This window comes from Spea bombifrons, chromosome 13 (assembly GCF_027358695.1).
Source record: "Spea bombifrons isolate aSpeBom1 chromosome 13, aSpeBom1.2.pri, whole genome shotgun sequence".
Taxonomy (NCBI): domain Eukaryota; kingdom Metazoa; phylum Chordata; class Amphibia; order Anura; family Pelobatidae; genus Spea; species Spea bombifrons.
In genome coordinates, this window is record NC_071099.1 from 19,338,681 (window position 1) to 19,352,297 (window position 13,617).

Sequence of the window (13,617 nt, forward strand, 5' to 3'; positions counted from 1 at the left end):
ATCTGAACCACATAGGTTTATCTCGGTCTCATCGGACCGCAGGTCGTGGTTCCAGTAATCCACGGCCTCAGTCTGCTTGTCTTCAGCAAACCGCGGGCTTCCTTGTTCATCATCTTTCCTTCTGGGACGACGGCCATGCAGACCAATTTGATGCGGTGTGTGGTCTGAGCGCTGACAGGCTGACCCCCCCCACCCTCTAATTAAACTACAGGATCTATAAAGACTCCACAGCCACTCAACCTACTACAGAAATCATGGATTTTTCAATGCAATCCATAAACATAATTATCCAATAGCAACCTTCATATTAATCTCATTTGTACTGCGCCGGTTTTACGAAACAGACCTCGATAACAAACGCTGCCTGAAGAAAGAATTCTGCTCAGACGCAAAAAGCCAGGACCTAACGCTACAGAACAAGTTGGCGTCTACTACTCACGTACGGTTAGATATAAATTGTGTGCTAAAGTTCTGCCTTTCCCAGAAGGCATTGAAAGCATATTATGTTACTGTCATTTTTTTCTTTTTTTCGTGTAAAAGTCCCTGTTGGCCGTTATTTGCTTACCCAACCCTTCATCAACCCTGAAGACCAGCTCTTAATCAATAACCTGGCAAAGATAAGACTTCAGGTTGCTTTGGCGAGCAGGATAATTTGATGAGCGAGCATACAAGCTAGTGATCTCAGAGTAGTAACAAGTAAAAAAAAAAAAAAAAAATCCTAACTTTTAACTATTTCAATAACGCAAAAAAAAAAAACAATTAAGACTATGACTACTTGACATTGAAATACATATTAAGTTACTGGAGTATGAGTGACCGGGAAAATCTGCCCATTTTTCCCCACTCACCAGAAAAAGTGTGTTTTATATCTTCATACGCGTCTCCCGTTACGTTCTCTGCCATGTCTGGAGGCTTCGGGGTGACCCTCCCAATAGCAGCAATATGTATTCTATAATACAAAGCCTTTACTAATAATTTGATTCATTCATGAGTTGCCCCTATAGCACAAGAATGAAAAGATAATAAAAACTAAAATATTCAGTACATTTTAAGAGTCCAAATACAGAAAAGGAAAAACCACCATAAGCCAAGCTGCAATGAGCTTTATTTTCCCCACAGCAGGTAACATTCACATCTTACTCATTACATTAAACAGAAATCCCAAGTCAACGCTGGGCAGAAACTCACCAAGGTGGCTGTTCAGCGTCACGGCCCTTCAAAACCCTTCTAATATAAACTGTCAATAAAAAACAATGTTAAAATAATATAAACGGCCCATTTATGGACCTCTGGACACAACAGCTGATCATCATAGCCAAAGAAAAAATGATCCGCTCTAACATGACCAAGAGAAGACCTGCTGAAGGAATACAATATGGTAGTCATGCTGATTTCTTGAAATCCAGGAACGGTTTATTCACGGCCGACATAAAACATCGAGCAGCGCGTGAGATCCGAACAAACCGCTCACGGCCCCGAGCGCAAAGAATAGAAAAACACCGGACTTCCAACCAAACATGGAGATAAAATAACCGTAACATCTACTGGAGCTTTTCTCACTGCAGTAATTGTAGGTCACAGAGGCTTAGGGGTAATGGAAGGACGTTTTACTAAGAGGGGGGTGGATAACAAATAGCAAAAGTGTTCAATACAGCGAAGGAATCTAAACATTGTATAGGCATAAAGCTGAATCCAAGATGGGACCACCCAAGGTGGAAAAGTCATGTCAAGCGAACAAGTCAAGCGAAGTCGTTTCAAATCCCATTAATGTTTCCTTTTCAATCGGCGTACCTACTTTTACTTCCATACTTTCTACCGGTCAATTTTTTTTTTTTAAATGATGCATGACATCAAAATATCTATAGTGGGAAATCACATCACTCAAAAACAAACTGCTTGAAATGAAATGAAGTCATCAGGAATGTATGAAAGAAAAAGCCTAATGAACACCAGCTACTAAATAATGCACACGTCCAATTTATTCCACCGGCGTCATACAATCCAGAGATATTAACTCGGCTCATAAACGGTCGTGTGGTTACCCTCAGCAGTTTATTTATAGAGTGAATATTAAAAGTAATGTACAGGGAAAACGAAACATTCAGTACCTACAACCGGGAATAAAGATGGACATGCTTCAAAAGGGTTTACCTACTTAAGATACCGCAATTTGTGTAACACATTTTACATTGTTTGGAATCGGGTTCTATTCCTTACCCATCATAAAATGTAAATTAACAAGAAACTTAAAGGGGAAACTCCCAACCTGCCCATGCGTTTTATACTCTACCCACGATCGTCTGGCACTCCTTACGTTACCCGGAACCCCTACGGAACTCGGAACACCGCAGCAATCATTTTGTAGAATGGTTGGGTGGGAGAGGCAATGCTGGAGCACTGCTAAGACTCAAGAGACGGTTAAGAATCAAGTGTTGGTTGATATACAGTTCAAGATAAAGCAATATTAATTCCTAAGCACGCATGGAATTAGATGGATAGATAACCGCGTGCCACGCGGCTTCTCACCCCGACGAGGAGCGAGACTTAACCCAGAGTTCGATACTCGCGTGGCACGATAATCTCTCTCATTTCTCACACCACTGATTTTATGGATTTTAATTCCGGCTCAGCCACTGAAGTTGCGTTTAAATGTAACCTTTCATTACACGGCTGCTAAATATCATTCACTCGCTTCCCCGACGCCTTTGTTAATTTCTCCGTAATCTAAAAAGATTGCTTCTAAAAACGCGTTCTTACAACAAAAACTAGCATCACACAATTTATTTCGGGCTCCGTATAGATTAGATTTCTGCTGAAAACCTCCTCTTATTGGCTTATTTGTTTCCACTATAAAACTTGATCTATTCTTAAAAACCAAATAGTACCCAACGGAAAACGCTTAAACAAGCTGGTAACCTCTACGTTTTCTTCTTCTTAAATACAAATTGTTGCATTATTTTTACATTCCTTTTACTAGATCCAATAGGATAAAACCATTTATGTGGTTCCACCAAAGAAACCTTGAGGTCTTGCTCTATGTAAGAAATCATTGTCATGCTGTTATTCTTTCCTACACACACACACACGCACACACACACACACACACGCACACACACACACACACACACACACACACACACGGTCTGAATGCAACTTGAGTGCTAGTAACAAACATACCATACACAGCCAGAACTTATACCTTAACTGTTAATGTAAAGGGGTATAAAACATCATGCTTAGTAGGGCAAAGGTCTCTTTCTTTCCCCTTCATCTTGTCAAGAATACAGAGCTTTTAGGACCTGTCCCAAAAGGGAAGTACGTTTAATTTAGAAAGTTTGTTAAACCTGAAAAAAATAGAGATCATGTGATCTTTCTATCTTTACAGTATGTTCTAATTTGTCATCAACCAACTAGAACCAATGTTGCCCCTACACTAAGACCCAATCACTCAGACAAAACCGTACAAACCATGGAATATGCTGGTACTTATAAAACAAATGACAAGAAAAATTAACTAAAAATTACCCACCCATTTATATTTTCTGCACTCTGTGAATGACAATTATTGAAACTAATTTGTCCATGGAGCTGCAGCTCACCATCAATATCTGAATAAATTGCTGGAAAAAAAAAATCAATGGGAAATGTAATTATGCCTCCGACCAACATCATTTTCTGGATGGTAACGCAGTAATTGCTAGTTTTTCTTGATTGACTAAATTCTGGCTGTCTAACATGTGGCCGGTGACAGACTGATGTTGTATCGCCACAAACCTGCGCAAGGACATGAGAGGTTGGCACAGAAATGGCATTGCTAGGGCAAGCCGAAGGAACAACTGCCCCAGCACAGAGTGGATCCGGTGTGCATGAAGACCAAGAATGATTGAGGAGATCACTTGTGTGGTCTTCACAAAATCAAGAATAATAAGGCACCAACACAGCTTCCCCTTCTGAATCCCTCCACTGGCTCTCCATTACCTTTAGAATTAAATTTAAAATCCTGGTACCGACATAAAAGGCCCTCCATAACACTGCCCCCCCCCATAACACTGCTGCTCCGTACATTTCTGCCGTCATAAACAAATACTCCTCTACTCGATCTTTATGTTCTTCCCATGGGCTGAGGCTCTCCTCCTCACTCCACCTCTTCCTTTCCCATCTACAAGATTTCGTGCTGCCCCAGATCTCTGGAATCTACTTCCACTGAACCTTCAGCTTTCACCCTCCGTCTCACCATTCCAGAAACATCTAAAAACCCACTTCTTCAGAGAAGCTGCACCATCTTAGCTGCTAGAACTTCCTTGTCATTGATACAACCACCACACTACCTCTCACCCCGTCACTGATACCCCCTACACTACCTCTCACCCATCTCTGTGCCTTATACCCCCACACTACCTCTCACCCAGTCACTGATACCCCCCACACTACCTCTCACCCTTTCTCTGTTCCTTATGCTTGTCCTCACCCATTCCCTCAAGACTGTAAGCTTGCGAGCCGGGCTCCCTCCGCCTAATGTATCGGTTAGTCTGTCAATTCTCGTCTTGTCAGACCCCTTGAATATTTGGATTGTATTAAGTGCTGCGTTAATTGTTGGCGCTATATAAATAAAATATAATAATTTTAAATAAATATCCACATAAAGTCCGCCGTAGGCTAGCCCACCGATATACTGCATGTACATGGATGGAGAGATATGGTGGAATAGTGAATACTCGCCATTAAAATCTAGTCTTGCAGTACACTGGTCACACTTGGAACAAGAATAGCAAAGCTCCCGCGGATTATCGCCGACACAGCTATTGTGAGAAACTCGTTTCTATCTTTTGTACAAGAAACTTTTCACTTGCCTGAATCAAAAGGTCACCAATGAAAAGGACAGCCTCCCAGGTGGGAACGCTGACAACCGGCAGCTCCCGGGCTTAAATCATGAAACATACAGACAAGTGGAGGACTGCAAGTCGTGAGACTCTTGTGCCATCCTGTTACTAAAAGAAAAAATCCTTCAAAATGCTTGTCACAACAAGACTTCTCGCCTATCTCAATATCCTACAGTCCCAGGTTATAAACACATGCTTGTCTCTAAAGAGTTAATAAACAAGCAATGCCCTTCTCAATACGTGTTTTCATGGTTTGTTTGTCTCTTTGTCCTTACGTGACTTTTTCTGCGTACTTCGGAATTACTGAAATGTGACGAACTGGAATCAAATGGTCCTAGCCATTTGTTTGTGGTTTTTCTTTCTTGATTTATTTTTTTTGGTAAATTTATTGCAATCTTCCAGAGTAAAAATAGGCGGAAACAATCAGAAAAAACAACTCTCGACAAATCTGACCTCCTTGACATTTTTACTTTTTTAAACACTGCCAGGTAAGGAATAATTCTCAACAAAAACCTAACATTTTATCAATAAAATAAAAATTATATGCTACAATTTGTATTTAATTAATTAAAAGCTTATTAAAGTATGTATCTTTGATTGCGTGATTATTGTGTTTAATATATATATATATATTTGTTTTATTATTATTATTATTTTTTTTTTTTTTTTTTTTTTTTTTTTTTTTTTTTACAGAGTACCTTTTTTTGTACAACAATATACCTTTATGACAGACAAAGAAACATATAAACATAACATAAATGAGCCAAACACGTTGGGCTAGGAATTGGATGCTACAGAATGTGTTACTTTGTGCCTACAGAATGTGTCACTTTGTGCCTACAGAATGTGTCACTTTGTGTCTACAGAATGCGTTACTTTGTGTGCATTAATTACAAAATGATGAACCTCTTCAATACAGCCAACATCTGTGAATTGCAATCCCACTGTTCTGGAACGATTACTCGCAAAGATAGCAATCCTAAAATTCTAAAGACAAATTCTAAATGTGAAGTAAAAGGCTTCTGTTCCGAGAAGAAATTGGAACACCGGTAAAACGGGCCCCAGAATAGATTAACTGCCACAGTTTTGTTCCATTAGCGCCATCAAAAAAAGCCACTAAACCTTACAAAATAACGTAAATCTGCTGACCCACACCTCACTTTCTGTAGCTGCCCAACGCAGTCGAGATCGTACATCATGGTTTCGGCTCAAAAAGTTAAGACCCCCTCTACCGATCCAAGTTAAAATTGAGTCGCCCCACCGTCTCCAAGCAGCGCCGGCTGTCCTGAGAAAGCAGTTTGTAATGTTTTACGTATAATGACTTTAAATTGACCTTGATCGCCAAAACACATAACTGTAAATTTTAAAGTAGTAATACATGGAAGACATGCAAATGCATATTCGTCTACTTGAAAACAAATAAAATGGCAGATTTACATCACCAATGTATTTAGTAAATTCCACCTGCCCTCGGAGCGATGGACTGATGATGTCTCCTAGGCCCCCCCCCCCATTTTGGTTCTGTGCCGGCATGCATTTGGAAATTATATTGAAGCTCAAATTACAATTTTATTCATACATAGCTTTAATCCTACGGAAATTACAAATATCATGTAAAAACATCCAATTAAATGTAACTTTAAATAATTGCTCTTTGGCAACAACAGATTTTAATTAGACAGTCATTTATGTCCACAAATCCTTCATTTCTGCAAGATCCAGGCTTTTGGCAACAAGAGACGTTTTTTTTCCTTTTAACCGTGACTCATCATATCACACATCTCATCTTGCTCAAGAAACAGATTCTAACCTTGCGTGACTCAAATGCCAATTTATGAGTTTGCCGTTTCGTTGGTTCAACCAACTGTAAACGTAAATTCCCTCAATTCTGCCCCTGCCTGTACGGACCCTGGAATATTTATCGGTTCCAACTTCTCTGATTGCGACCCAATTTAAAAAGTAGGGATAGGATCAGGTTTTGGAAAATACAGCACACCTGTTGGCTCACTAAGCTTAGACAGCTTGCCCAGTTCAGCTTCTGGACCGTTTGCCAAACGTAGAATATGCAGCAATAAATCAACACATTTGTTTTAGCCGACTACCAATAGGACGGTGTACACGGGGTTTTGCGGCAGGATTTGGATGGACGTTGAGTGGGGATGGGTGGTATAGAGTTCAACATGGATTTCTACACCATTATATCAAATCTTTAAGAAACCGGTGCACATATCCCTCCCTATCACCATACCTGGGAACTTCTGGCCTCCGGCTACCCGGGGCCTTCCCTTGCGGGACGAGGCCAGGACTGCACACTGACAAACCCGGAGAGTTCCCAGGTATGCCTATCAGAGAAGTACATCATCCACGGCTGACGGGTGTACATAGGTAACCGTTTACACAAAAAAAAAAAAAGTAGGGATTCCTTATTTCCAACCTTCATGAGGAATCTATGGGAGGCACTTTGCTCAAGTTTTGTTGCGGTGACCTAACCTGCACATTGCATCATCAAACTCGACATGAGGAATCCAGCAAACAAGAACATACAGGTCTTCTCCTCTATCATGGAATACATCGTATGAAGACTTACTTTCCTTCAGATCCATAGCTGTTCATGCTGTCCTCTATCGATTCATGGCTTGCTTGGCGTACCGTTCGGCTTGGCATTTCAACAGCTAATCCAGTCTCTGTGCTGCGTTGTATCGCACCTTTAAGTTTCCGTCCGTCTTCTGAAAACAAACGATAAGACACAATTTGAAATTAGGTGTATAAATAAGGCAATATATTAACACCTTTACAACAGTATTGATTAAAAATAATGATCAGCCCCCATAAACTTAATGTGTGCAAAAGGGCAGAAGGTCTAGATACAACAAAGATCACTAATGAATAAAGGATAGTAGTCAAGACAAAGATAACTACAGAAGTTCTGAAGACTTCAAGGTGATTCAAGATGATCCAAAGTTCCCGACCACCATAGAGAATAATTAAGACAACCATGGATGGAAGTTCCAGATATTTAAGTAGTTATACACACTATATATCTATTTAGATATCTACATATCCTCCAGGAGTACTTCTGTTCACCAGTAATACCCAAAACTTGAACCCAACGTCTATATTCTTAATAACCCGGCTAGCGTTAGTCTTTAAACATACAGGGCGTGCGTAGTTTCCGATGGTAAATTGCCAGGGTGTCGATAAATGTCCACGCTGTAGTACCAGACCAACAGCCATACAAATACATACTGTAAGAGCTGGAGCTCTAATGCTCTTTTCATTGCCTGACGTTACCTTTACCAAACGCTATATTCAACAAAATAATTTAGGAAATTCCAAAATAAAACAAAATCAATCAGCAGGGTTGGAGGTTATCATTTTTATAGGATTTAAAAAGCACATTTTTTAAACAAAATGAGTTCACCGGCATAGAACACAAAAAAAAGGGATGCTTGACATGCATTTTAAGGACAGAAGGGAGGCAGCAGCCGAATGCCCTATTTATGTCATTTTGAGTTACTTATAGCTTCCAAGGAAAAATAATTATTTCAACTCGGTTTTAAAATATGCAAGAACATCGCTGAAGTTAATACGGATCAGATAGAGACATATTGCATTTATTCTTTTGTGGAGCCTAATTATCCGATAAAGGACATGCAAAAGAGCCATACACTATAGCATTGCCCGTTCACCCAGACAGATATCGCCTGTAGTCCATCAAAGCCCCTGATTTCTTGGAGAATAAAAATTAATATATATCAATATTGGAATATTGTAAAGACTGTTATTCTCATTCAGTATAATTTATTTTAATTGTTAGGACTTACTTGTAATTAACAAATTTCACATCATTGTGGTACAAACTAGTACCTCAATACCAGGGGCGTCAGCAGGGGGGGTCATGGCCCCCCTACATCATGCTGTGCCCCCCCAATTGAAACGCCGTACTTTCGTTTTTTGTGTGTGACTGATGCGGAGGAGAGAGAGGAGAGAGAGAGAGCGGCGCCAAGCGGTCACTCAGGAATACAGTTTCAGCAATCGCTCGGCGACCCTCACTCTCCTCCGCGAGGCCTCTGTCTTGGTTGCGGTGCCGGCATTTCATGCCGAGCGCCGGAATAGGACGTCATACACCGGCGTGAAGCAGCGCGCACCGCGGCAGAGGCCTCTCCCCCATTATGCTCCAATGGGGCCTTCAAAATCAGTGGGAAGCAGCTTGCCAAAAAATCTTCAACGCCTGCTATTTTCTGGATGAAATCAGCAAGCAGAAAAAAAAGAATCCGGTTTCTATTCTTATGACTGCTTCTTCCAACGCGCTCCCAAAATAACCCATATCCACACACAATAGATTGTGAAGACAAATTTGGAAATGGCTTTTAATTCTTTCATTGTTATTACAACACGGGAAGTAAACACACGTTTTCCAAAAGATTTAACATAGATAAAGGTTTCAAAACCACTGCCAGGAAATATCCAGGGCAAGAACCGGTGCCAGAATGACTACGGTTAATACGTATCTATCTATCTATCTATCTATCTATCTATCTATCTATCTATCTATCTATCTATCTATATATATATATATATATATATATAGCCATTCAGAGTACAAATAGATTGCAGTTATGCCAGTCTGAGAATAGCGCACGGTTTGGCATTTAAAGAAAGAACATTTGAAAGTCTATAGGATCATGGATCATGAAAGACGCAGTGAAGCAAACATTCGCAAACCTCAGTGCAATACATACCCAAGTCTCAATTTATTCGCTGTCCTATGGGTGACACAGATTTACTCAGCATAAACATATCTGGCATTGCAAAAAAACATATTTATATGATGCAGAGGCAGATGGAGTTTAGGAAAATGTGCCTAATTCATCTTATTCTTGGATCGTCTCCATTCCAGTGGCACTGAATTAGAATCTGTCCTGGTAAACTTTTTAATTGGTGTACTCAACAGCAGGCTGCTTACTTAAAAAGCACATTATATTTTTATTCATATTTGTTTTTCTTTAGCCATCCTATAACAGTGCAGCGTTTTTTCAAAATTTACCTTAACTAAACTAGTTGACTGCTGCCTTCGTGCTGTAACAGGACAAATTATAATACCTCAGCCTGTAATGTCATTAAAGGATGTTGAGATACAAGTTTCCAGACCCTACTGAGAACTTTGGGTACAGGTATTGCATTCAACCACTCAAGTCAATGGAGCCCAGCTTTCTATTCACAATTTGATTAGTAAAAGATATTTAAAAAAACAAAACATTTTAAAAAAAAACCCATCCAGTTGCAATGAAATGTAAAACAAAATCTAATATAAAAAAAATGCTTATTTTTGTTAGCATACTCTAAAATAAGCTCTGTACCTTCCCAAAAATCCTGGCATGAAAAATACATTTAAAATGCTAGCATTTGAGGAGTCTAGTTTAAAACAAATGTATGGTTTGATGGGGTGAATTGAATTGGCTGGGTTCAAAGATGTCCCAAATGGGACATGGAGGCAGAAGAACCAGGTGTCAAAATTCCAATTGCAGAATCTATTTAACAGTTTTTTTCATTAGCTTTTATAGACAAGTAAAATTGTCTTCTTTGTGAAACCGGAAGCATTCCGTTTCTAACTATGATGCCTCGAGCCAGTGTCCCTATTCAAAGAAATGGAGGATATCACATTGCTAACACAGTATTAATATTTCACTACAAACAACGCTAGTCCTGTAGGACATTCGCACATCTCCCAATATTTTAAATGGCCGAAGGGGATTCATATTTTAGGATTATGTTTTGAGTCATAGCGAAAAGGGCACAGATTTGTCTAGATTGTGAGCTATCGGGTCACTGTCCCCAAGTGTGAAGACAGGAGAGCTACGTGGATGAGGGCTGATGCTCCCATCAACCTGCTTTCAATTACTTGCAACTGAATGTTTTAAGTATAAGAAGAGGCAGCCGTTACCCCATACGACCTTCTTTCCCTGAGAAAGTAGATACAACTCTGCAGGAGACTAGACTATTCTCAGCTGACCCAGACTTACTTATTTATTCGGTTAATGTACGGTTACAATAAATACTACTGGAAAACATTTTACAGCATTTTATAGCCTAATAATAATGTAACACAATGAATCAGAATTACTGCCTATGAATAATAAGATACTGGAAAAGCAAGCATGATAGATTTGTTTTAATTATGAAAGCACAGCCAGTCTACATTATATGATTTTACATTCCCATAGGGGGATACAATGTACTTTTGTGGTGGGACTTAATGCTCAGTCTTCAGGGTCATTTATATCGCTTGGTTATATGCAGCTCAATGTATTTTTTTTATTATTATTATTTATTTCTATTTTTAAGCAAGTAATGTGGGCAGTAATTAAACAAAGGGCGCACGGCCTCGGCTTCCCCCTACGTATATCCAATCACAGGGGCCCGGGAAGGCCTGATTCAACAGTACCAGGACAGGAGGGGCATTCACACAACCGGATACGCACATCCAGATACCGGCACGCTCACACATACACTCACACCAACACAACTAGACATTCAATACTAACACAAATTCAACACCATGCACACAAACACACACATGCACCCTGACAAAGACACGTGTTCACACACACATACCCAGACGCACACTAACATACGTGAACAAAGTCATGCTTACACTAAAATACCCAAAGACATACGTTCACACACATACCCAGACAAAGACAAACACCTAACTTTCGACTAGATGGGCTATTGTCCAATTCTGTTTCTGGCAATCTTTTATATATGTAATCAATAAAAAGTCTATTTCAAATGTTCCGATAATTCTAAATACAAAAGCCCCTAGGGAGTAAAGTAGCTGTGCAAAAAATATTAATGTTCCCTAAGCATCTGTCAGGCTGTAAGAAGCCGGCGTTAAAAATACACCAGAGGTGTCCTACATTCCGTACAGCCGAGCACCTGAAAGTCTAGCACTTCATAAATAAAGGTAAAAATAGAACTGAGATTTCAAGCGATCGCTCACATTGTAACCGTATTGTTCTACCTAAAGCTTAATCCGGATATTACCGAATAGAAGAAGTACAGAATCAGCGCGTGGCGACGATGTTATCGCGTGGGTTGAGGAAACCAATTGGCGATCGCTGATCCATTTCAATAGACCAGTATGTTACTCTCCTGTACAGTGTACTATGCGACAGCGCGGAAAATACCCGAAATATCCAAAATAGCATCGCGCATTCATTAAACTAAACAAAATCAGGATTTCCCACTGTATGGGATAAAAAAAATAAACAAATTACACACTTTACCGCTCTCTACACTAAATTAAACCAAGTAATGCTGTTTGTACAAAATAATAATAATAATAATAATAATAATATAAATACATATGTATTAAAAACATTACATGTAAAACATGCTGGAAAAAAATAGTTCCTTTTCCCAAGATCTGCATGATTATTGTACTTTCCGTTAATTTGCTGATCGTTGTCGATTGGTTCAGGGAGCTTTTGTAAGGATGGCGAGAAGAAGAGGCAGCACCGGAAGCCGCAGATAATGCTTCAGAATAATAGAATAATACTCTATACAAAACACGCGGTCTCCAAACGAGGGACTTGCTTCCCGGGCTGCTGCGTTTGAAAGATTTGAGGCCGGTACTTCAAGCATTTGGGTTTTTTCGCATACGGCCACCATTAGTTTTGGACCTGACCTGGCATATTGGGTACGCCGTTTGGTAGATGCGTTTTGGGCTGTGTTACTCCCTGGGAGATGCCCCACAAGCTGAACATTGCCAGCTGCCTCCTGACTTTATTGCTGATCTGAAAGGAATAAAAATTCTAACTGATATTTATGTCAAAATTATTTCATACTTCAATGCGTCTTTATTGCCTTAACGTCACTCTGTAGGGATAAGACACGGCGTTTTTTCCTGCTGCAATCAATGCGATGATTATTACTATTCAATTACTTCTGATAGATTTATCTCCAGCATTGAATTCAGCCCGTTTTGTCTTCATCTGATCCGTAATGCATTACAAACGAAGCCATGACAGAAGCAGAATTATATTTGTTTATCCACAATGGACGATACATCATTACTCAAAAGCGGCTTTAGAAAGCCACGAAGACGGGACGTGCTATGGATATTCCATACCGACAAAGAAAAAAGAATCACTTAGACTCAGGTGGAACGCAGACACGTAAGGAATATAAATCATCTGTAATTCCATATCATTTGGGTTTTGTGTGAAAAAAGGCAGATTGTGGTGATTTACATTAAAAGAGGCTTCGTGAACGGATCCTACGCACAACCCCTGAATACAAAAGTGTTTTGAAGATTTATTTTCAGTGCCTACACTTTCACAAAATTAATTAGAGATATCTGAAATCACCGCTCTCAAAACAGAACATTGCATGAACTCAGGAAATCATTATGACTGCTGGTAATGTGTATCTGCTGTATGTGCATCTCTCTATACTCTATAGAGGCTCTTTGGTGATGGGGAAAGATGGTCCAAACCATCCCCACCTCCAGCCACATCCTTCAACACAGGTGGCTAGGTTTGGACACCTGAAATGTTGAGGGTTTGCCAGTCTGATGAATGGATCAGACATTTTGGACAATGCTTTGCTTCCAACTTTCTGGGAACAGTTTGGTGAAGGCCCTTTTTTATTCCAACATGACTGCGCTTCAGTGCACAAACTAAGGTCCATAAGGGCATGGTTGAAGGACTCGACCTCCCGCACAGAGGCCGGA

The 13,617-nt window shown here is 39.9% G+C and overlaps 1 protein-coding gene across 1 annotated transcript in view; it reads right to left on the minus strand.

Annotated features, from left to right (window-relative positions):
• The window catches only part of RIMS4 (regulating synaptic membrane exocytosis 4), a 40,568-nt gene that overhangs the window by 17,741 nt on the left and 9,210 nt on the right, over positions 1 to 13,617 (minus strand). The window contains exon 2 of the mRNA XM_053453867.1: positions 7,468 to 7,606. Coding sequence (XP_053309842.1) covers positions 7,468 to 7,606 — 139 coding nt within the window. The remainder of the gene's footprint in view (positions 1 to 7,467; positions 7,607 to 13,617) is intronic.